The 23,437-nt window shown below is 46.4% G+C and overlaps 1 protein-coding gene across 1 annotated transcript; it reads left to right on the forward strand.

The window, feature by feature from the left end:
- Positions 1 to 20,180: 20,180 nt before the first annotated feature.
- On the forward strand, positions 20,181 to 22,166 carry ADRB2 (adrenoceptor beta 2). Its single transcript, XM_032395356.1, has one exon. It carries the CDS (start codon positions 20,370 to 20,372, stop codon positions 21,624 to 21,626), a length of 1,257 nt encoding a protein of 418 aa, XP_032251247.1. The 5' UTR covers positions 20,181 to 20,369; the 3' UTR covers positions 21,627 to 22,166.
- The last annotated feature ends 1,271 nt before the right edge of the window (positions 22,167 to 23,437 follow it).

The raw sequence follows: 23,437 nt of genomic DNA on the forward strand, positions 1-23,437 counted from the left end.
CCTTCTCAAAAAAAAGAAAAAATACAAAATGTAAAAAATGAGAAATATTTTAAGATCAACAGTCAGGAAAGAGATGATGTCTATTGGCCGTTCTCTTGAAGGAATAGCAGTATCTGGCATTCATAGAGAATTTATTTTGTGCCAGGCCCCCTGCACAAAGTACTTCAACTGAATTATCTCCTTTAGGGCTCACGGCAATGCTACTAGGTGGGTTTTTATCCCTGACCGATGGGTAAGTAAAAAAGGTTCACAGAAGAAAAGCAGCACCTGCCCAAGCGGGAGAGGTAAACCCAGATTGTTTTCTGAAGTCCATGTTCTTAACCCACTCTGCCATGATGCAGCTGGACAAGCTTGAGAGGAAGCAGTGGGGGAGGGTCTGGGCTCGGACCAGGGAATTTGGGTACCACCTGCACCCCGCTACCAATCTGCGTGGAGCCTTAAGCAAATTTCTTCACCCCTCACTCAGCTCTCAATTTCCTCACCTGCAAACAGATGTGGCTGGCCTAGATCATGGATGTGGAAATCTTTCCATCGTGGGCTCTAGCTTTTTCATTCATTCCACAAATACTTATCAAGTGTGCGTTATGTGCCCAGCACCATTCCTGACATCAAGAATGTAACAATAACCAATATCAACAAAGTCCCTGCATTCACAGAGCTTGTATTTTAGGGATGGGGGTAAGGGTGAGGAATACAAAATAAGCAGGGTAAAATTTCCAGAAAAAAGATAAGCCCCCAAAAGAAAACAAAGTAGGGTAAGAGTTTGAGAATGACAGGTGCAGAGCAGCGGATATTATATATGGAGTCATCAGTGAAGGCGCTCTGAGGAGGGGACCTCTGAGTAAAGAAAGGAATCATAAGAAGGAGGATAAGAAATGTACACAGGCTACTTGGGACTAAAGGCATTAATGCTGCAAGAGGGTCCACTGCTGGGAAATGACTGTTGAAAACGTCTCAGATTTAAATCAGATGTATATGGAAACTTTAAGCCTTTCCCCGCTTTTTTGTCTTTCATCGTTAAGTCCAATTTCATGATGGTATTTTAGTGTAATTTAGTAGCCTCAAAATTAGATAATTTGCTCAGGTCTAATCATTATTATCAACTGTTCTAAACTTAACTGAGTGATCCTGGCCGGGGTGGGTTGCAGGAAAGAGCAGCGGTAGGGGAATGTACGTAATTGCTGGTGTGTTGGCTGATTGGGTTAAAAGAGGTCTTTACTGAAAGATCTCAGATGATTGGAGTCATTCAGATTGCATTTGACCCACGTTTACATGTTAAACACTTCAAGAAGAAGTGGTTTTCCGGTCTATGGATTCCACCTCTTATATATCTCTGTTACCTCTTCCTTCTTTCCCTGTCCAGCTTGGCTGCTCAGGTCCAGGACACCACCATCTTTCACCTCTGCCTCCATTCTCATTCCCTCCCGATTCATTTTCTACCCTGTAGCCAGGGCGATATCTGTGAGGTGAAAATTGTATCACATCACTGTTCTCCTGAAAACAGACCATGGGTGGTGGCTATACAAATCATGGTGGTGGTGACCACACAACCATACGTGCTCGTCAGAATCCGTAGAGCTACAGACCTAGACAGAGTGAATGTCACTTTATGTAAACTATACTTCCATAAGCCCAACTTAAAAATTCTCCAGTAGTCACCGCTCTCCAGGTAGAAATCTAACCTTTCATGGGGCCATAATATTATGTCATGCTTAGATTGTTCCTTCTCAGCCTAGATTCAAAGCCCAGACTCATCACGTTACTTATTAACCGGGTAACCTTGACCAAGTCACCTTTGTACTTTGTACTCATTCTCCATATTTGTCAAAATGAAATAATAATAGTACTTACTTCTTAAACTTGTCATGAAAATTAAATGAGTTAATTCCTATAAAGCCCTTAGATTCTTATAAAGCACTTCTATAAATCAGATCCTGTTATGTAAGTGCTCATTAAATGTACAGTATTACCAACCAGCCTTATAATACCCTTTGTGATGAGGCCATGTGTTAGTTTGCTAGGGTCGCCATAACAGAGTGCCACAAACTGGGTGGCTTAAGCAACAGAATTTGGTTGTCTCCCGGTTCTAGAGGCTAGAAGTCCGAGATCAAGGCGTTGGCAGGGATGGCTCCTTTTGGGGACTGTGAGGGAGAGTCTGTTCCTCTCTCATAGCTTCTGGTAGTTTGCTGGACAAATTTTGTCTTTCCTCGTATTATAGATGCACCACCTCAATCTCTGCCTTCATCTTTACACTGTGTGAATCCTTTTCCCTGTGTGATGTCTGCCTCCACATTTCTCCCTTTTAATAAGGACGCCAATCACAGTGTAGGGGCCCGTCTTACTCCAGTGTGACCTCATCTAACTTTACTTATATCTGTAACAATCCTATTTCCAAAGAAGGTCACATTTGGAGATGCTAGCAGTTAGAACTTAAACATAAATTTTCTACATAACTCAACCTCGAACAGGCCCTGGCATGTTTGCTTATCATCGGTGTCCATAATATCTCTCTCAGCAACCTTCCACACCCTCCAGTTTGTTTGACAAACTCCTACATAGCCCTCAGATTTCACTTAGATATTCCTTGTTTGAGAAGACCCTCCCTAAAGTTTTTCCAACCCACCCACTCAGTTTAGGGACCTTTCTTATGTTCTCCCAGTGCCCCTGGGCTTCCCTGCCCACAACCTTTACCACTTTGCACTTTACCTGCCTGCTTACTGACCCGACTCCCCACAGCACTTCAAATCCCTCATGGACAAGGGTTGCTAACCAGGATGGATCCTAAGTAAATAGCTGTTGTATGAATGAATGCTAGGTTCTCTTCCCGTATTCTGGGCATCACCTATCTTATGCTTCTATGGATGAATGGAAGAAGAAAGCTGCAAAAATTAGCAAGCAAATTTTTTAAGCAACATAACCGTTAGAGTTTAGTTTGAAGATCAGACACCATGCTTGGTATTTCAAATGATAGGCATTTAATACAGGGACTTGATTGCAGTTGTCAGACGGTTGTGAAAACAAAAAGAGAATGCTGAGAAAATCCATATATGAGTAACTGCGGGAAACCGTTACCACCCCTAGGATGGAGGCAACAGAAGGGAAATGGAAAGGTTACCAGAAAGCAAGAGTGAGAGGAGAGTGCCCTGCATGGCCACGGCTGAGCTCTCAGACGGTGGCCGTGGCTCCAACCTCTGCCCCAGAGAACACCCACAACTGACACAGAGTGTGCTGGAAGTTGCAGAAGTAGAGCCAGGATGGCCCTCTGCTATCAGAGGGAAACATCCAGATACCCAGCAAGGAATTCCGGGCAATGCAGTCTGCAGACTCCCACCCCCAGCGTCACAGGGCAGAGAAGACAATAGGCACATAACCAGCACAAGCAAAGAACCCGATGCAAAAGCGTATCAAGTTCACATAGTTAGGAAAGATTCCTGCCATGGGTTTGCAATCCTGGCTCTGCCACAGGTTGACCTTATCCTTGGGCCAGCAGCTTCCCTCCTCTGAGCTTCTGGTTCCCCATCCGCGGCAGGAGGCAGAAACTAGATGGCCTCTCAGGGCCTCGGCAAGTATGAGCAGGGATGTGACAGAAGCACCGGGGAGCTGCTGGGGATTTCTGAATGATGCTGTCACTCAGAGGATCCTATCCCCAGCTTTAGCCATCAAATAAATACGGCACTTCCTTTTTCCCATTCTCCAGCTACTGTTTACATGCTCCAAAGAAGGCAGAGGAAGGAAGCCAGGACAGCCTTTCTCCAATATGGTGACTCTCTCAGGCAAACCTTTAATATGGTGATTCCAAAACAACCATGAAGGGGAATGTTCACATTCAGTTAAATAAACAGAAATGTGAGATGGAGAGTGTCGGGGAGGGGGGTGGAGAGGAGCAAGTCGGGAGGAAGCAACTGAAAAGTGGCTATGTTGTGTGTGCACACAGGGCCTGAGTCTACTGTGTGTCTGATTCACACCAGCACTATTTCCTCCAGCCCTCCTATGCTGGCCTTGCTCTCTGCCTCCCATGGTCTGCTTGGAGTTTCATCGTGGTGCAGGGAGATTCTGTTCAAGTCGCAGCTCAGCCACATGCCAGCTCAGAGGCCTAAAGCAAACCATTCATTGTGGCCTCCCATGAGCCTTAATTTCCTCACCCGCAGGTCAGCCTACCTCTCGAGATCATAAGGATCAAAGGAGCTAATGTGTGCGCAAATACTTTCCCAAGATGGTGCCATTTACAAGAGTGTGGTCATTTTATAAAAATGCATTAAGCATTGAAATGTGTTTATTAAAAGGAGGGTAACAATTACCCTCAAAAAAAAAAATAGTAAAACTACAAAAGAGAAGTAAAAAGTAATTTAAATTTAGTTTAATCTGATGTGGTAAGAAGCAATCTACTTAGGTAACAGAGCCTGTAGTATGAGTATCTATAGAATGAAAGCCAAGTACTCTGGATTTTATAGACATAGCTAAAATCTGCAGGGGCATCCTGTATTTCAGTCCAGCTTTGCAAAAGGAAACCATGTTTAGTGTAGAAAATTTGGGAAAGTATGGAGGAGAAAATAAAAACTGACTATAATCTCACTCCTCCCACACACAAAATTAAAATTTCTCCGTGAATTACACATGCTACCGGACTATGAGGGACAGACTGGTGAAAATGTTCTTTATTCCTTTCCTTCTTTTCTACTTCTTAACAGATTCAGAAACTGAGACTTCTCCTATGCCAGGTAAGGGTGGCAGTGCAAGGGCTGATGGAAACCAAGAAGGTAGTATAACAGGTGAAACAGCTGGGATTGGCCACTGCAATGCAATGTTGAATAGCCGCTGACCACTGGTGGGAAAGATGGGGGTCGTTAGGGAGGAGTGGGGACTGTGGCAAACTCAAGACCATGTGCTCCACAGGCTCCTTCCCTTCCACCCATTCTTCCATGTTTCCAGTGTGGCTGGATCACTGATATTTTTTTTCCCTTTAGTACTGTTATAATTCTATTCTTTATATTTGGTACATTGATCTGTCGGGAATTTATTTTTGTGTCTGATGTAATACAGGAGTTTAACTTAATTTATCCCCCAAATGTTAGCCATTTATTCCAAAACCATTTGTTCAATAGTCTATCTTTCCTCCCCTTACTTGAAATGCAAAATTGATTTTTGTATGTTGAGGTTATATCTGCCTACTTTCTTTTCTTTCTTTTTTTCTTTCTTTCTTTCTTTCTTTCTTTCTTTCTTTCTTTCTTTCTTTTTTTTTGTTGAAGTACAGTTGAAACACAAGGATTATTGATATTTTTAGGAGAAGTTGAGCATCTGGAATTTTATGTGAAAGTCCCCTACTTTCAAATATTAGTGCCTAATTAATTTTTTAACTCTCTCCACCAAGCCGAAGACATCTATAGGCTAGATGTGGCCACCAATTTGCAACCTCTGCTAAAGACAACGAGGGTAGGTAGGTTTCACTGAAAGTCTAGGCAGGGATGTAACGAGAGCAGATTTGTAGTTCAGGAAATTCCTGAGGCAGCTGGTGTGAGGGAGGGATAACATTCCAGATGACGGATAATTGGTGCCCTACTTGGGGCAGTGGAGGGGGCAGCTGGAAGGAGAGGTGAGGGTGTGGTATTGCTAGAATAGATGCAGGGAAGGGCATGCCCAAGAGGGGTGCCAAGGTTGCAGTGTTGCCTAGAGCCCTGGGTCCCACTGTTCAAGTCTGAGGAAGGAAGTGCCTTGTTTGAAAACAGACAACTGTGGGGGAGGAACTGCTTAGTATTAGAGATGCCTCCTCCCAAAATAGCAGAAAGACTAAACAAGCCCCAGGTGGCTGTAGGGCAGGACCTGTGGGCTGAGTTGCCTGGACCGGAGGCCAAGGAAAGGGAAGAGGAACGGAGTTGAAATGGAGTCCTACACCACAAAGGGGACAGAGGTGCTTCATTTGCAGAAGAGGCACGAAGGAAGTGGGAGCTGGCTGGCTTGCTTGCCAGAAGTATTTACCAAGCCTCCACAAGTGTCAGGGTTCCAGCCCGGGCTAGGTTTGCGGGATATAGTGATAAGCAAAGGGAAATGAAATCAAATGTTGTCCCTGCCCTGAGGGAGTCTTCTGGGAAAGATGGTGATTGAATAATCTCACGAATACACGCAAAGGCGCAAAACTGAGATTCGTGTTGGGAGGAGAGGGGCACCATGTTCTGAGGGTATCTCCCCAGAGGGTGGGGACCCACACTTCCAGAGGAAATGATGATTCAGCTGAGAGCTGAGAGATGAGTAACATTAAAAATGTAAACAGGGGGAAGGAAAGGCTTTTAGGCATCGGGAACAGCACGTGCAAATACCTGACTCATAGGAAGGTCTGAGAAGGCCAGTGTGGCTGCAGCAGGGCGTGGGAGCTGTCTTCAAAGGCCTGAGGCACTGTCAGATGAAGGGAGAATGAAGCTTGTTCTGTGTGGTCTGCAAATGCCTCACTTAGTGGTGCTGCGACATACTCTTTAGTAGAGACTGATGGAGGTGTTTAGAATTTGTTGTTTGCATTGAGTTCATTAAAATAAAAAGCTACCATTTATTCAAGTTTCACAGGTCCCCACCTCTGTTCTAAAGAATGGTCTCTTGAATCCTTCCTAAGAAGGCACGTGGTCCCCTTACCACTGCTGTGTAACAAACACTCCCTGAACTTAATGGCTTAAACAACAGCAATTTATTATTATCTCTTTTGCTTGCGGCAGGGGCTCAGCTGGGTGGGTTTTGCTTGGGGCTTCTCATGCATTTACAGTCACACGGTGGCTGGGGCTGGAGTCACCTGGAGGGTGGGGCGATGCTGGAATAGCTGGAAGAGGGGCGGGCGCATGCCACCTCCTGGCCAGCTTGGGCTGCCTCCTCGCATGGCAGTCTTTGGGTAGTGTGTTTGGTGGGGTTCTTCCCCCTCGAGCAAGTAACTCAGGAGAGACAGGTGGAAGTTACCAGTCCTTACAAAGACTAGCTCTGGAACTGCCACAGCGTCCCCTCTGTAGTCGTCACTAGTCACAGCCGTCACAAGTCAGAGCAGATTCAAGAGGGTGAGAGATGAAGCCCACCTTCTGATGGGGCAGCGGCACATCATACAGGAAGGAAGGAACTGATGACCAGCGTGGTGGAGATAAGCCCTCCTAGTCATTACAATTGCTGTCCGCATTTTACAGATGAAGAGATCCAGGTGAAGAGAGAAACCGGCCCAGTTATCACAAAACCACCAGCAAGTGGCAGAAGTAGGGTGTAGACTCAGGTCAGTCTGACTCGAGAACATCTGCACTTAATGAACCACCGTGTTCTTCCTTCAGTGCGGCAGGACGGGCCAATGGGAAAAGTCCTGGGTTCGGCTCCCAGCACTGCCTCCGACTTGTGGTGTGACATTGGGCGAGCTCCTTCCCGCCCGTGGGCCTTGGGCTCCTCTGTGCAGGAGAGTTGGAGGGCGGCTCTAGGAAGCTGGGGTTCTGAGGGTCTGAGTTCACCCTCTGAGCTGGTGGGTCACCAACTGGTCCCTCCCTTCACTTAGCGCATCCATGTGTCAGCTTGGAGCCTCTGCTCACCCTCCTTCCCTTTTCCTCTTAGCAACGCGCCACTTCCCTCCCCCGGCTGGGTTTACCCAGCTCTCCTCCGCTCTCCTGTAATCGTAACCAGTAAGCGATGCCGTAGGTCTCTCCCCTCCGCGGCCTCCCTTGTGCGGCTGGTTTCACTCTCCGCTTGGATCTTGACGGAGGCGGAGGCCGACATCCTTCCTATGCCAGACAGGGCCCCTCAGGCTCTGCTGCACTTTGCGGATGATTGCTATGTCCATTGCAAGAGCGTGTCAGACGAGAGCTTGTGTAAGTGAATCCACACTCTTCTTCTGTGCAAACTGCCAAGCTGTTCGCGTGGCGGCAAACCCACTGAGGTCAGGAACTGACCCTGACTCATTCATCAGGGTATCAACAGCACGGTAACAATGGCCTGGTCCATAGTAGGTAATCAAAACGTATTTGGTGGTTGCACCGGCTAATTTTTCTTTTTAAACCCTGCCATTCAATGGTTTGTTTCCATTTGAGGGTCTAGGTGATCCTCAGAAATATTTAGGTTCAATTTTCCTCTTTTGTCTATTCTAATTCCTGATCATGCTTTTCTCCCTATTGGTTTTTGTGAGTCTAATATCCCCCCCAACCCCACCCCGGGAACCTTCTCTTTCAACTTAAGCCTTTGAAATTTCAGATTGCTCCAGGTCTTTTCCTCTTTGCAGTTTCAGCTAAAACATAAGAATGAAAAGCTGTAAGGGAACTGAGAGTCAGAGCCCTTGGCTTCTGACCCATGCCTTCTCCCACCTCTACCATATTTCTCAGCTTCCCTCCTCACTGTGGGTCTTAGTTTCCCCATTTGGACCCTGGAAGGGTCAGAATATCAGTGGGGATCTTTTTAGCAATGGAAAATCGGCACAAACCTAATTTACGCAGAAGCAGGAGACAGAAAGAAGGTGGCTAGGAGTGGGGCAGCCCTAGGTGGCAGGGGACCCGGGGCCTCCCGCCAGTCCCCTTGCTGTCTGTGCTGCACTGAGGCCCCCTTTGCTGAAGTGGGGGCTCCACTGAGCTGGGCAAACGAGAGGGGCACCGCAATTCTGAGGCAGAATGATTCCTAGCCCTGCTAATCCACCGGACTGTCCGAAAGGGTCACGTCAGCAGACAGAGGCAGGGATCCGCACACACGCACACTCCGAACAGAACACGGGTCCCAGAAACAGCTTCGGCAAGCTCAGGCTTTTCTCGGAGAACTTCCTCATTTGTTCAGGTTTTTGCCATTTCTATTTTCATTTCCTAGTTTCTTCTCACACCCTTCCTCTTCCCCCACCGAAGAAGTTACTACAAATTCTAACAATTTCTACTTTTACGTCTTGGCTGTTATCTGTTGCACGGCCCCTCCCCACCCCCACTCCTGGTCTCCATAGACGAGATGACTTATCATTCAGTTCACCCACTTTTGGTTAAACTGTATCTCAGTTTCTTCACCAAAAAAGGGTAGTCAAAAGGAAGGACTCTGTGGCCATGACAGTATATTCTAGAATTCTGAGAGCATGACTTTTATTATTATTATTAAATTACACCTTTTAATAGTACTCGTCGTGGGGTGGAAGGATGGGTAAAATAGACCAAGGGGATTAAGAGCACACTTTCCATGATGAGCACTGAGAAGTGTGTACAAATGTTGAATCACTATATATTGTATACCTGAAACTAATGTAACACTGTATGTTCATTATAGTTAAATAAAAAAAATCGTACTCAGAGTGAAAAATCTCACAGAACAGATGAATAAAAGATGAAAGTAAAAGCCTATTGTCCTGCCCTCCCCACAGCCCCATCTCCCCGTCACCAGTCCCCTACATTAAACATTGCTAACTGTGTCTGAGTGTCTTTCCAGAGTATATTTGTGAAAATGGAAACATATGTTATTTATACAAAAAGGTGATTTACATACTACTTTGTTTCAACCCTTTTCCTTTAGTATCTTAGAGATAACTTTTAGAGATCTTTATCACCCCTACTGATCTCATTCTTTTGAACTGCAGGATAAAATCCACTGTAGAGTCGCACTCAGTTTTTGAATCTATTTGCATATCTCCTTATTGATACATACTTGTGTTGTTAGGTAGACGCCACATACCATGGTTCGTTTATCAAATGAGGATATATTACACTGTTGTACAGTGAGCCCTTTTTATAATATATTTTGGCTTCATATCAGCTGGTACAGAGCTTACTCTTTTTTTTTAAATAATGGATTCTATTTTTCATATCAGCTGGTACAGAGCTTCCTCTTTTTTTTTTTTTAATAATGGATTCTATTTTTTAGAGCAGTTTTAGGTTCCCAGCAAAGTTGAGAAGGAAGGTGCAGAGATTTCCCCTATACCCCTGCCCCCACATATATATACCAAAGAGGTACATTTATTACAGTTGATGAACCTACATTGACAGATGATAATCACCCAAGGTCCATAGTTTACGTCAGGGTTCGCTCTTGGGGTTGCACAATCTAAAGATTTCAACAAATGTACAATGACATATATCCACCATCATAGTATCATGCAGCCTAGTTTCACTGCCCTAAAAATCCTCTGTGCTCTGCCTCTTCATTCCTCCCTCCCCGCTAACCTCTGACAACGTCTGGTCTCTTTACTCTCTCCCTAATTTTGGCTTTTCCTGAAATTCACAGAGTTGGAATCACACAGCGTGTGTAGCCTTTTCAGATTGTCTGCTTCCACTTCGTAATATGCATTTATGTTTCTTTCATATCTTTTCATAGCTTAATAGCTCATTTCTTTTTAGTGCAGAATAAGATTCCATTGTCTGGATGGACCACAGTTTATTTATCCACTGACCTACTGAAGGACCTCTTGGTTGCTACCAAGTTTGGCAATGATGAATAAAGCTGCTACAAGTATCTGCGTTTGCATAATCATCCATGTATGTCAATACATTGTGCAGCCTTATTTCCAGTTTTTTTTTTTACTACTCTAAATAATATTATGCTAAATAATTTTTTTTTTTATTTTGCTAAACTGCAGTGACCGTCCTTTCCATATATGTTACAGATCTGCCTGCTTGGGACAATGACCATGTAACTGTAATGTGTGGTAACAGGGTCTTCCTGAGTCTTGCTCCAACCCTGAGTTTTTGTAAAGCATTACATTTTGCCGGTGTGGTAGATAAGAAAAGGTTTCTTGCTGTTTCTGGATTTTGCATGTAGATCCATTCACTTCCTCTTAGGCTCCGTGGCCCAGATGACCACCCCATATGTTCCCACAGCTTGCCCCAGGTCCCTCCCCCTGTGTCAGCCTGAACTCTCCTCTTGCTGAGGTCTGTCCTGTATTTTCCTGCAGCAATAAACACAGTCCCTATAGGAAAGCAGCCCTTTCCTGGCAACCAGCCCCACAGTCACACACACTTGTGCATTTGATTCACCACCTCTCCGGCGGCGGTAGATAGGAGAAGAGTCCATATCTGCTTTACAAAGGAGGAAACAAACACCTGGCACCAAGCGGAGAGCCATGGGGGCAGCACCATGTCACTCCCTGGCCGCATTGGTTTCTTTCCTTATCCGCCCCTCTGGCGGAATGGAATAGCTGTGAGACTATTTCACACCTCTGTGAAATAGTCTCATTTATCCCACTCTGGGCTTTTTTCCGGACTATCCCACCCCCTTCCATGATTTCCTGTAAACCTCAACTCCTTATCCCAGCATTCAGGGACTTCCAAAATACATAGTCCAAATCACACCTTATGTTCCCCGACCCATGGACCAGGTGGCCTAGCTCTCTGGGAATAATTGCTGTTTCTCGAGCATAGTTCAAAGTTTCCCACGTCTACATCCATTCCCATGGTTTCTTCTCTGTGGCATTCCCTCCTTCCACACCTGACTACCAAAGTCACGTCTGTCCTCCACGCCCAGCTCATGGCCACCAACCGAATGCAGCTCTTTGATTTCTCTTCATCGTCCCTCACATAACGAACAGGGCCAGGCTTCTGTTAATGCGGATCTATTTTAAGCCTCTTTTCTAGCCTTTACCACACACCCTGTCATATCATTAACCTTCTTATCTTTGCCGGGTTACAGTAAATCCTTGAGAGGCAGCACCGTGTTTAATGGCCAACCGTGACCCCCTAGGGCTTTCAGCAGGACCTGGGAGACGTAACTGAGATGCCCAAAACTCTGCCACAGATGTTTGTAACACAACAAAACTGAAATAACTCTATACAACCTGGTATACAATTTGCTTTTATACCTTAATGATAAAGCATGGACAACTTCCGGAGTCCACACATTTAGATCTACTTCATTCTCTTTAATAATTACACATCATGATATATGGGTTTCTTCTGGTTTACTTAATCATTTCCCCTTTCTGAACAATTAGTTTTGTTTTATTCTTTATGACAAACAAAATTGAAACTGGATCTTGACCTATATATCTGACACTGAAGGAACAAATTTCAAACAAGGGAATTGCTAGATGAAAGGATATATACATTTTACATTTTGGTGAATTCTACCAAATTACTCTCCAAACAGCTCTGCTAATTTATTTTTTCTTTTTAAGAATCTCATTAGTCTCTTGGCTAGAGACTCCCTGTTATCTGATGCTCACCTGTTCTTTTGGAGGTTTTCCCTAGGTCTCCTCCTCAGCGTTTATGTGGCAAGACAGAGGACCGAATTCGTCATTTTGCCCACAAAACCAAGTCCCTAGCTCTATCACAGTATTTACTTCATTACATGGCAGGCAGGTTCATGTACCCACCTCCCTTACCAGCGTGTGAGTTTCTTAAAGGCAAGGACCTTTGTTCAACTGCGTATTTTGTAATATCCCTCAGCCCCATATTTTAAGAATATCTAGGTAAATGTGTGTGTGTGTGTGTGTGTGTGTGTGTGTTGGGGTTGGGGACCTGTGCAGGAGGAGGGGAGAAGGGAAGGAGGTGGGAAGGAAGAGCACTAGGAGTGGAGGAAGGACATGGACAAAGTTCAGAGGCTCATGGCCAGTGACACCCAAATTCTGACATCCACCCTCTCTTTTAAGAAATTGTGATCAGGATGCTTGACCCCAAATCTTGGTCATTTAACCTTTTTCCCCATAAGTGATTGGGAACTGCTGCCTCTTTACCCCAGCCGTCTGGTAAAAGTCAGCTGCAAGGGCACTCCCACCTTCCCAGCCTGGACATGCAGTCCTTGCACTGGCTGGACTTCCGCACCTGAGTCCTGAGTTAGTGGGTCAGGGTCAGACGTCCAATCAGACAGAACTAGATTTGAAGCCCTTCTGCTCCTTTTACCTACCACGTTACCTGGGGCAGGCTGTAATTTCTTTAAAAAACCTCCATGTTCTCATCTGTAAAATGGGGATAACTGCATCTACCTCATAACGTTGCACAGAAATGAGAAAAGAGGAGAGTATGTCTAAGGCGCTATGCCCAGCTCCTGTATGTAATACACACACAGTTAATAAGAACTGTGTTTGTTGTCTCTTGGGCCCCTTGACCACCCCTCGACTTCAATGCCATTAGTCAAATCAGCCTTCTTATTTGACAGACGGAGGACCAGACTGAGACCCGGGGAGGGACAACCACACAGAGCTGTGAGGGCCAGGACAGGGCTCCCCCTCCTCTGGGCCCAGGGCATGTTTCACTGCCCCACAGTGGTTAGCCTAGCTGGGGCCTCCGGACCTCCTCTCCTTGACCCAGTGAGATCTCTCACTGGACATTGCTTTGGAGAGAGGTTGGCCCTGTTTCCTTTCCTGAGTGGACCGAAGGCACTTTTCTTCCTCTGCCCTTCTTCCCCCACCACGGCCAGCTTTCTGTTCTCCCCTCAGCCCTACTTCATGCCCTCCTCTGCTCCAGCAAACACTGCTTGATCCCCACAATCATTCTACTTCTTGCCTGTAGGGCCCACCGCACGTTATGCACTTTCTTTTCTGAGGCTCAAACCCTGGGAGGTTTGCAGTTAGCAGTTCTTCAGCCCAAGAGGCTGCGTAGACAAGCCCTTCCCTGTGGTAGGTGTCCCGAGTGCCATAGCTAACAGACCTTTCCACGGCATCTCTGAGTTTCATACCAATAGTTAACTTAGAATTTACTATGTGCCAAGCCAGTTCTAACCACTTTGCAGATATGAACTCATTTGTTCTTCTTAACAACCCCATGAGACTGTGAGATACTATTATCAACAACTCCCATTTACCGATGAGGAAATCGAGACACAAGGAGATTAAGTAAGTAATTGTTCAGGGTTCTACAGCTCAGAAACGGAGGAACCAGGCCTTCACACCAAGCAGTTGGCTCCAGAGTTGCTCCAGAGCTCCCCAGAGGACCAGGCTGTGCCTGGGTCACTGCCCGAAGCCACACACCGACTTTGCCTCTCCCCTCCATGGCTGGTTTCTCTTCCTTCCTCCATCAATCACTTGCACACAAACCTTCATCTCTGCAGCAGATACTGGGAAATCCAACCTAAGACATTTCCCAAAAATCCATCCCAAAGGTTGTACATTAGCAGTTTGATGTATTCAAAAGATTCTGTTTCTCCGTTGGATCAATTTATTTATTCATTTAAAAGATTGCCCCTGGAGAAATGAATAAAATGTCCTGAAATTGGAGGTGTGCTGGAAAATCCAGGATGATGATGATGATGATTAACACTTTTGGAAACTCTGTGCTAAGTTCCTTAAATGCATTATTTCATTTAACCACCAAAGGCATCCTCTGTGGGTACACTGCAGCTCAGGGAACACGTCCAGCGTAATGACAACCACCGACAGATACATCACCCCAAATCTCTTTATCTCCTAATCATTATGATATTCTATCTTGATGTCCAGTCCAAACCTCAAATTCTATATGGCCATATCTGAATTCATCACCACTTCCTGTCCTAAAGACCCTCATGCCACTGCTGGGCAATGGCCCTGTCTCCTTTGACTCAACTCCCCAACCCTCAACCCATCCAAGTTATGCTGATCTGTTCTATTGTCATGTCTCTTGGTTCTCTCCCTTCCTTTCCAAACCCACTTTTTCATGCATTCTTTCTATTACCTCAACAACCATTCTGGGAATTTTATCCCCTTTTTACAAAGAACCACTCTGAGGTCCAGAGGGCTTAAGCATATTGCTTGAAGCACTCAACTGGGTAAGGGCAGAGTCGCCATTGGAACCCAGACCCACCTGGTTCCAAAACAAAAATGTTTTTTTCTATCACAGCGGTGGGTCTCAGTAGCACAAGTCTGGGGCTGAGATCCCTTTAGATGGAAGAAGAAATGATTTTAAATACTTCAATAACACTACGTTAAAAACAGTGTAGTACTTAGGAGTTGTTCCCTTTTTGATTTTCTTTCCATCTTTTAAAATAGATGGAGAAAGTACCATTCAGTGCTAGAATACCATTAATATCTCCCCAGCACTTGCTAATCTTCCTTTTCAATAAAAAGAGAGCAAGCCTCAGGCTCAGAACTTTGGCAGGCAACAAAATCTAGCTAGAATTTATTAACATGGTTTCGTTTTCATGGTTACCTTCTATTTATGACAGATGACACTGGTTTTCCACATGCAGTAATGGCAGTAATACAAAATATTCTTTAAAAATAAATGTATTTGCATTTTAGAAATAAGTCAATGTCAAAAAAATATTTAGTAAATAATGGTACACCTGTTACTCGGAATAGCAGGAATCGCAATGGTGAAGTTTGGGGTGGGGAGGGGAACATAGCCAAGTTGTTTTGTAGGGTATTGACAGGTTTTGCTCGCCAGCTCCTCAATGGCTTCAGAGTCAAGAACTCAACTCCTCAGAGACCTTCCACATGCTTCCTTCCCACAACAGCCTCGTTCAGCTTAGAATAGGAGGGCCTTCGATGTCACCTAGGCCAACCTCATGTCATGGATGGATATTGAGGCTCAAAGAAAGAAGGTGACTTGATTAAGGTTATTTATAACGTTATAGCTGTTCTGGGCCCAGAGCCTGGGTCTCCTGATCCCCCAGCCATGTTCCCTCCTCTGCACCAAACTGCGTCCATCACACGGAAGTACACATCATCACACACCGTTCATTCCCATATCTGCAGGAGACACCAAGCGATGCCCCTCAGATTCAGCAAAAGAATTAAGCCCTATGCCTTAAGGCATCCGTTACATTGTATGTAACAACTTAATCTCTCTCTTATATCCCTAGGAGGGTAATAGTTAGGTACCATTCTTGGGAGAATTGGTAAGAAGAGTCACTCCGTTTTCTGCGAGGTTTAATTCTCTTGCAAAGCCCCAGCTGAGAAAAGTTGCTGGAGGTTAGCCTCTTCAGATGTCTTCAGGCCAAGGAGCCCTTCATATAACAAACTGAAGTCGCTCCTGCTTTCATTTAAGCCATCTCCTCTTGTTCAGTCCCCCTGAGACGTAGAGAGTTTATTAGCATGTCTCTCATAAAACGCTAGCGCAGCAGGAAATTAAATTCATCTGGTATAATCAGCTGTTCCGAAAGCTTTGTTGGTTGCTCTGCTTCTTTGTGGTTGCCAAGGTGACTGCAAATTGATTATTTGAGGACTTGTTTATGATCATTCCGGGTATTGATGTTAAGTTTAGACACTGACGGACCCAAGTATGAATAGATTTGCCATGATGGAAAGGAGTCTCCAAACCCAAGGGAACGAGGGATATTTAAGCTGAAGGGAAGGCTCAGGAGAACTCCAAGGGATTCTCCCGAAAGCTTGAGGACAGTCTTGGGGAAGAGAGAGGAGGCTTGTTTTGAGTGGCCTCAAGGGGGCAGACTTAAAATCCGCAGGCAGAAGCTGTAAGATGGATTTCAGTTCACTATCTGGACAGTCAGAAACATACAAAGGCAGAAGGTTCTGGTGAGCTTGCCCTTGCTAGAGCTGTCTGAGAGTTTTGGTGCATGTATTGTGTAACAGGCTGGTCAGACTGTAAGATGCTTCATTCAAAAACCATGAACACCCGGCATATTATATAACTCAGTGGTAATGGTAAGTTTTCAGTCATGTTTCTTTCTAAGGCACCAAGCTTTGTCCCTGTTTTCATTCTTTTTCACAGAAATTCAAATTAAAAACAAATTACTCATTATTCACGTTCAAAGTGTCCTTTCACACATAGGACTTGATAAGATCAATGTGCATTCTACATGTACATTTTGATTCAAAAATAAGAGAACAGTAAGAGTTATCTCTTTTGCAAGGGAGGATGCTGAACACTTTACATGCATTTAATCTCCTTTAATGTAAATTTAATGGGATGAAGGTATACAGAGGTAATATTCAAGACAGACATTTAAGACCACTTTTTAGAAAGAAATCTACAGATGTTTCTCTGCTCAGAGGATCATAAAGATGAAAGGAATCTCATCTAAGCCAAGAACGGGATAAGATTTTCCTAAGCTGTCCAGCTAATGGTGTGAGGACATTCCCTGGCACCACGGAACCTTACTCCTATTCAAACGTTTGTTCAGTAAATCAAAATGTGTTTTGTTTTGTTTTGTTTTGTTTCTGTTTGGCAGGCAGGAAACGACAAATCAGTGTCTTAAGGGATTGACAAAATATGTAATTAGACACTATCAATTACCATAAAAGAGCCTGCTTTTTCTTACATCAGAAGAAGGTGCATGTAGTCTAAGAACTTTCCAGTTCAGCTGAAGCACTAAGTCGCTAAGGCTGCAAGCCTAGTAAGCAGGGCCAAAGTACTCTGCTGGGAAATGAAGTGACAGCGTTGGGCAAAGAGCAGGCCTGGACCCTTTATCTTGCCTGCCACCTTCGACTAGACACTTCTTACTTCTGGACTTTAGTTTCCTCATTTGCAAACTGGAGGGGTGGGGGGAAATGAACGGAATGATCTCTTAAACTCTGTCCCATTCTAACTCTCTCTACTCCTGTAACTCTAAGAGGAGGTCAGGAGAAGACTCTTGGTGTGAAGACAGCATCTTGAAATTCCTACCAGCTTGGTGATGCAGCAGAGAGAAGGAGAGGGAGAGGGAGGGAGGGAGAGAGGGAGGGAGAGAGAAAGAAAAGGCGAGAAGGGGGTGGGGGGAGAGAAGGAGAGATTGTCCATTTGGGAAAGCTGATGGGTAAGAGCCTGGAACCTCCTCGTTGACATAAGCCGTCTTCCCTTCTTGATTTAGTGTTTGTGGGTTTTTAAAAAGGTGTTTCCAAAATAGTCAAAGTTAAACTTTTAGATGACTCATGTGTATATCTAAATGATCAATTAGTGTTTGTCTTAAAAGGGCTTTCTTTGTTCTTTTTGTTGTTGTCTTTATGGGAAGGTTAAACAATATGCTTATTTATTCCATAGCTTCGCAAAGAGGAAGGAGGTTTTAAATGGCTTCGTTCCACAATTTGGGCTAGATGTATATTTAAAGAAACTGTGTTGCATAACAGACACTGCTTCTTCCTAAAATGCATCATACCAGAGCCAGTTTTGGAAAACACAAATATGGGGTGGGTATATTTTGAAAACCATAGGAACATAATTGATCTTTAATTAATATTTGCGCCTTTGATGGGAAATATTTGCTTTTTAAGGCATCTGTCCTGTGAAAACAATCTCTGGCTGGTAAAGGAAGTTAAAGGGAGCATGCAGGTTAAATTTTGTTTCTGAGCTTTACTTCTACAGTAAAGACCCAAGTTACTTTTGTCCTAAAGTATTTGATTGTTCTATTAGAGAAGACTAAAAACACGTTCTAAACTACTAAGTGATTTGTATACATTTCATTTATAACCCATGTTTGTGTGGCATATATATGTGCAAAAGTACTTTCACATTTATTATCATATATTGCATTCTCACTCCGCCCAAAGGAAGTGACTTTATTCTCCACTTAGAGATGGAAGAAATTAGGCTCCATCTTTTTGACGTGCCTAAGGAAGGTAAGCTAGAAAGTGCTATGACAGGGGGTCTGGAACCTGAGTATTCCAATTTTGGTTGTAGTCTCTTGTCTAGCCTCCATTCCCCTCTGCATGTGATGATAGTGTACCTCGAAAAGATGAGTTTTAGAGTCAAGAAGACCTGGGTTCATCTCCTGCCTCTGGCACTGCCTGGCCCTGTGCCCTTGGGCAAGCTATTTTCCTCTTTGAGCCCCATTTGTGAATTAAGCTAAAAATAGTACTCCCCCCACCATGGGACTGTGGGAAGGATTAAATGGAATAATGCATGAAAAGTACATAGCAGAATGTTCCCTAAATGTTAGCCATTGTTATGTTATTATGTAATCTACAAAGTATGTTTGGTTACACTGCATGAAATGCTTTCAGTCTTTCAAAGAAGCTACTAATACTTGTGAAATCAAACCCTGAAAATTAATTTCTTTTTAACAGTAAAGTCATACCCCAGATGCAAAGGATAATATTTCCTGGACAAAGACCCTAGTCTGAAGGCTTGGTCTGACTTTTTTTTTTAAAGGAGAAATTATCTTCTTTCCCGTGGTTTCAAAACTTTCTTAATGTTAACACATCCTAATAGTCTGAGCCATATGAAATTGACACTTTTAAAGTCAGAAACCACAGAAGAGTGGCAATTTCATATGGCTCGACCCAACAGATCAACAAACTGCATGGCAGATGAAAGGATTTTTCTAGTTGCAGTGGGCTTGCTGAAGAAGATGAGGTTAAAAGGAAAATTATTCCATTTTCAACTCATCTTCATTCCCACAGATAACCAGGGAGTGATGCCACACTCCCAAGAATTACACATTTAAGCGCACAACCTTCTCTTTCTGTCCCCAAATGCATACATGCGTACCCCAGCTCCAGCTCCGAATGAAAACCAAGGGGTGAAATTGTATGTCTCAATGCCTGCAAATTCCCAAGGAGGGCACCAAAAGTACTTGACAGTGAGCGTGCTGAGGAAATCGGGCAGCTGTTGAAGTCGCCTCCTGTGGTCCTGCCAAATGTTTGAAAGGGAATGTGCCCTGTGTGCGTGTGTGTGTTGCGGGGGGAGGGGGAGTGTGGGGGGTCGTATGCACAAGTGAGGGGGTTTGGAGTACCTGGACGGGGACGTCCGAATCTGTGGCGCTCTGCCTGCCCCCCAAGCGAGCGTTTGTGTGTTGTTTACTTCTTTCTGTGTGTGTGCCCGTGCCTCTGGGCTTCTGGGTGCTTCTGTGTTTGTTTCTTGGCCCCGTCTCTGTTGGACAGGGGTGACTTTGTGCTGTGGGCTTCTGTGTGCGCGCTCACGCGAGTGTGCTTGTGGGTGCGCCGGCCGGGTGTGTCTCCGTGTCGGTGGCTGTGGTTCTGTATAAGTCTCGGCATGTCTGTCGGGGTGCCTGTGTGCCTGTCCGTGCGTGTCTGGGTGGGCACTGTCGTCTCTGTTTCCGAATGCTGGGGAGCGGCCGCCCAGGCGCCCAGGCCAGACAGGTAGCAGCCCCCAGAAGAGCCCAAGGCTCCCGGGTCGGCCGGCGAGCGCGCCAGCCCCAGCCGCAGGCCTCGGGGCCAGCAGGGAAGCCCGGCAGGGAGAGGTGGCCCGGCCGCCACCCTGGAGCAGCTGGGCCCCGCCCGGGCCAGCCCCAGGAGGGGGCGGGAGAGGGGAGGGGAGGGCGGGGAGGGGAGGGGACCTCGCCCTTTCGGGACTGCCCGCCCGCCATTGGCCGAAAGTTGCCGTACGTCACGGGGAGGGCAGTTCCCTAAAGTCCTGTGCACATAACGGGCAGCGCGCACTCCGGGGCTGCTTCTCCAGCGCGCCGGCCGGGTCCAACGCGCACGGGGAGCCCGGAGCACCCCGCAAGCTGAGTGCAGGACGCGCCCCCAGCACAGCCACCCCCCGGCCGCTGAATGAGGCTGCCCGGCGTCCGCTCGCTGCCCGCAGCGCCGCGCCGGAGGTCCGCCCGCTGAGGCGCGGCCGGTGCGCCGGCAGCCAGTGCGCTCACCTGCCAGCCTGCGCGCCATGGGGCAGCCCGGGAACCGCAGCGTCTTCTTGCTGGCGCCCAACGGAAGCCACGCGCCGGACCAAGATGGCACGCAGGAACGGAACGAGGCGTGGGTGGTGGGCATGGGCATCGTCATGTCGCTCATCGTCCTGGCCATCGTGTTTGGAAACGTGCTGGTCATCACAGCCATCGCCAGGTTCGAGCGTCTGCAGACGGTCACCAACTACTTCATCACCTCCCTGGCCTGTGCTGACCTGGTCATGGGCCTGGCGGTGGTGCCCTTTGGGGCCAGCCACATCCTCATGAAAATGTGGACCTTTGGCAACTTCTGGTGTGAGTTTTGGACTTCCATTGACGTGTTGTGCGTCACGGCCAGCATCGAGACCCTGTGCGTGATCGCAGTGGATCGCTACTTCGCTATCACATCACCCTTCAAGTACCAGAGCCTGCTGACCAAGAATAAGGCCCGGGTGGTCATTTTGATGGTGTGGGTCGTGTCAGGCCTTACCTCCTTCTTGCCCATCCAGATGCACTGGTACCGGGCCACCCACCAGGAAGCCATCAACTGCTATGCCAAGGAGACCTGCTGTGACTTCTTCACGAACCAAGCTTATGCCATTGCTTCCTCCATCGTGTCCTTCTACTTTCCCCTGGTGGTCATGGTCTTCGTCTACTCCCGGGTCTTCCAGGTGGCCCAAAGGCAGCTCCAGAAGATTGACAGATCTGAGGGCCGCTTCCATGCCCAAAACCTCAGCCAAGTGGAGCACGATGGGCGGAGCGGGCATGGACATCGCAGGGCCTCCAAGTTCTGCCTGAAGGAACACAAAGCCCTCAAAACTCTGGGCATCATCATGGGCACTTTCACCCTGTGCTGGCTGCCCTTCTTCATCGTCAACATAGTGCACGTGATCCAGGATAACCTCATCCCCAAGGAAGTTTACATCCTTCTAAACTGGGTGGGCTATGTCAACTCTGCTTTCAATCCCCTCATCTATTGCCGGAGCCCAGACTTCAGGATTGCCTTCCAGGAGCTTCTGTGCCTGCGCAGGTCTTCTCTGAAGGCCTGTGGGAATGGCTACTCCAACAACAGTAACAGCAGAACCGACTATGCTGGGGAGCACAGTGGATGTCACCTGGGGCAGGAGAAAGACAGCGAACTGCTGTGTGAGGACCCCCCAGGCACGGAAGACCTTTTGAACCGTCAAGGTACTGTGCCTCACGATAGCATTGATTCACAAGGGAGGAATTGTAGTACAAACGACTCACTGCTCTAATACAGTTTTTCTACTTTTTATGAACCCCCCCCAACAAAACACTAAACAGACTATTTAACTTGAGTGTAATACATTTAGAATAAAATTGTATAGAGATGTGCAGGAGGAAGGACAGCCTTCTGCCTTTTTCTATTTTTTTAAGCTGTAAAAAAGAGAAAGCATATTCGAGTGATTGTTTCTTGTACAGTTCGGTTCCTTTTTTTGCATGGAACGTGTCAGGTTGTGTCTGAAAGGCTTCAGTCCCAGAGGACCTGGGGCTGCTATGTTTTGATGACTTTTCCCGTGGATCTACCTCATTGGTCAAGTATTAGGGGTAATATATATTGCTGCTGGTAATTTGTATGTGAAGGAGTCTTTCCTTCCTGCACCCTTGCACTGGAGGACCTTGAGTATCTCGGACCTTTCAGCTGTGAACACGGACTCTCCCCGCTCCTCTTATTTGCTCAAACAGGGTGTTGTAGGCAGGGACTTGAGGGGCAGCTTCAGTTGTGTTCCTGAGCAAAGTCTAAAGTTTACAGTAAATAAAGTGTTTGACCATGACTTCATTGCACCTGTTTCTCCAAAACCCCTTGACCAGAGTGTGGTCGCCTCCCCCACTGGAAACCGCAGGTAACTATTTGTAATAACTGCCCAGGGACTTAATATGGAATGATACAGGAATGGCATGCACTGATTGCTTAACCCTTTCCTTTGCCTTTGAATCTGCCGCCGCGAACCTGTATCTCTCCTAATGCCCGTGCCTCAGAGCAGTTCTGCCTGCCGTCAGCATAGCTTGTCTCGCTGGTCCTATGGTGATGATTCTGTGTTGTTACAGCAGAAACACTGACTCATAGAAACGGACTTATGGGCATCTGTTTTGTCCCTCTGTGCACCCCTGCCACCCACCTTCCAGTCCTACTTGTTTAATAGCTGCTTTTGTTATATATTGGCTGCATCTTATAGTGGAGATCTTTGCACTGCGTCAGGGTTTGGTATTTTAAAGATAAGGAAGAAGCTCTTATGAGCAAACCACTAAAACACAGCCCTGGAATTCCAAGGGAAACTGAAAAGGGCACTGGTCATAGGGAGAAAGCTGGAAAACACTTACCCAATGAATACCTCATGAGCTCGGAACAGGACTGCAGCCCCTCCTCCTTCTTTACTTCTGTCTCTTTCCCCCTCTCCCTTTGACCCTCCTCACTTGGGTATAAACCCTCCTCACTTGGGTATAAAGCCAGACTTCTCAACCTCGGCACTATTAACCTTGCAGGCCAGATGATTCTCCGTGGTGGGGGGCCGTCCTGTGCGTGGTCAGACGTTCAGCAGCATCCCTGGCCTCTACCCATTAGATGCCAGGAGCGCCCTCTGAATTGTGACAACCAAAAATGTCTCCAGGCCTCGCCAAATACTCCTCGAGGGGTGAAGTCACCCCTGGTTGAGAACCACAGATAGAAATCTGTTTAGATTTTTAGATTCTGTCTAATGCCACCACTTGATTTTGCAGAGCATCCGAGAGGGATTTTCCATGGGTCGCCCAGTTTGTGACAGACCCCGGGCCAGCGCTCTTCCCTCCACCCCCCATGCTGCCTTCCAAACTCACCTTCCAGCCGCCCCGACACTGACTGTACTGGGGGGGGGGGGGGCGTGCAGTGTTTGGTAGGGCTTATCCGTGGAGGCCAGGCCTGGGAGTCCTACTGCTTTTTTGTGGAGAGATTCAAATACCGTGAAGAGGCACAGGAGGAAAAATCACAGAAGTAAACACATTTCTTCTCCCACCCCCTTTCTATTTTTGCCCGTGTGCCTGAGCCAGAGCTTGGCCCAGGTTTGACCGA

Source organism: Phoca vitulina, unplaced genomic scaffold (genome assembly GCF_004348235.1).
Source record: "Phoca vitulina isolate PV1807 unplaced genomic scaffold, GSC_HSeal_1.0 scaffold83, whole genome shotgun sequence".
In the NCBI taxonomy this organism is placed as follows: domain Eukaryota; kingdom Metazoa; phylum Chordata; class Mammalia; order Carnivora; family Phocidae; genus Phoca; species Phoca vitulina.

What these genes read in the sequence shown, in the direction of transcription:
- ADRB2 (XM_032395356.1), top strand. Translation starts at nt 20,370, where the DNA reads ATGGGGCAGCCCGGGAACCGCAGCGTCTTCTTGCTGGCGCCCAACGGA.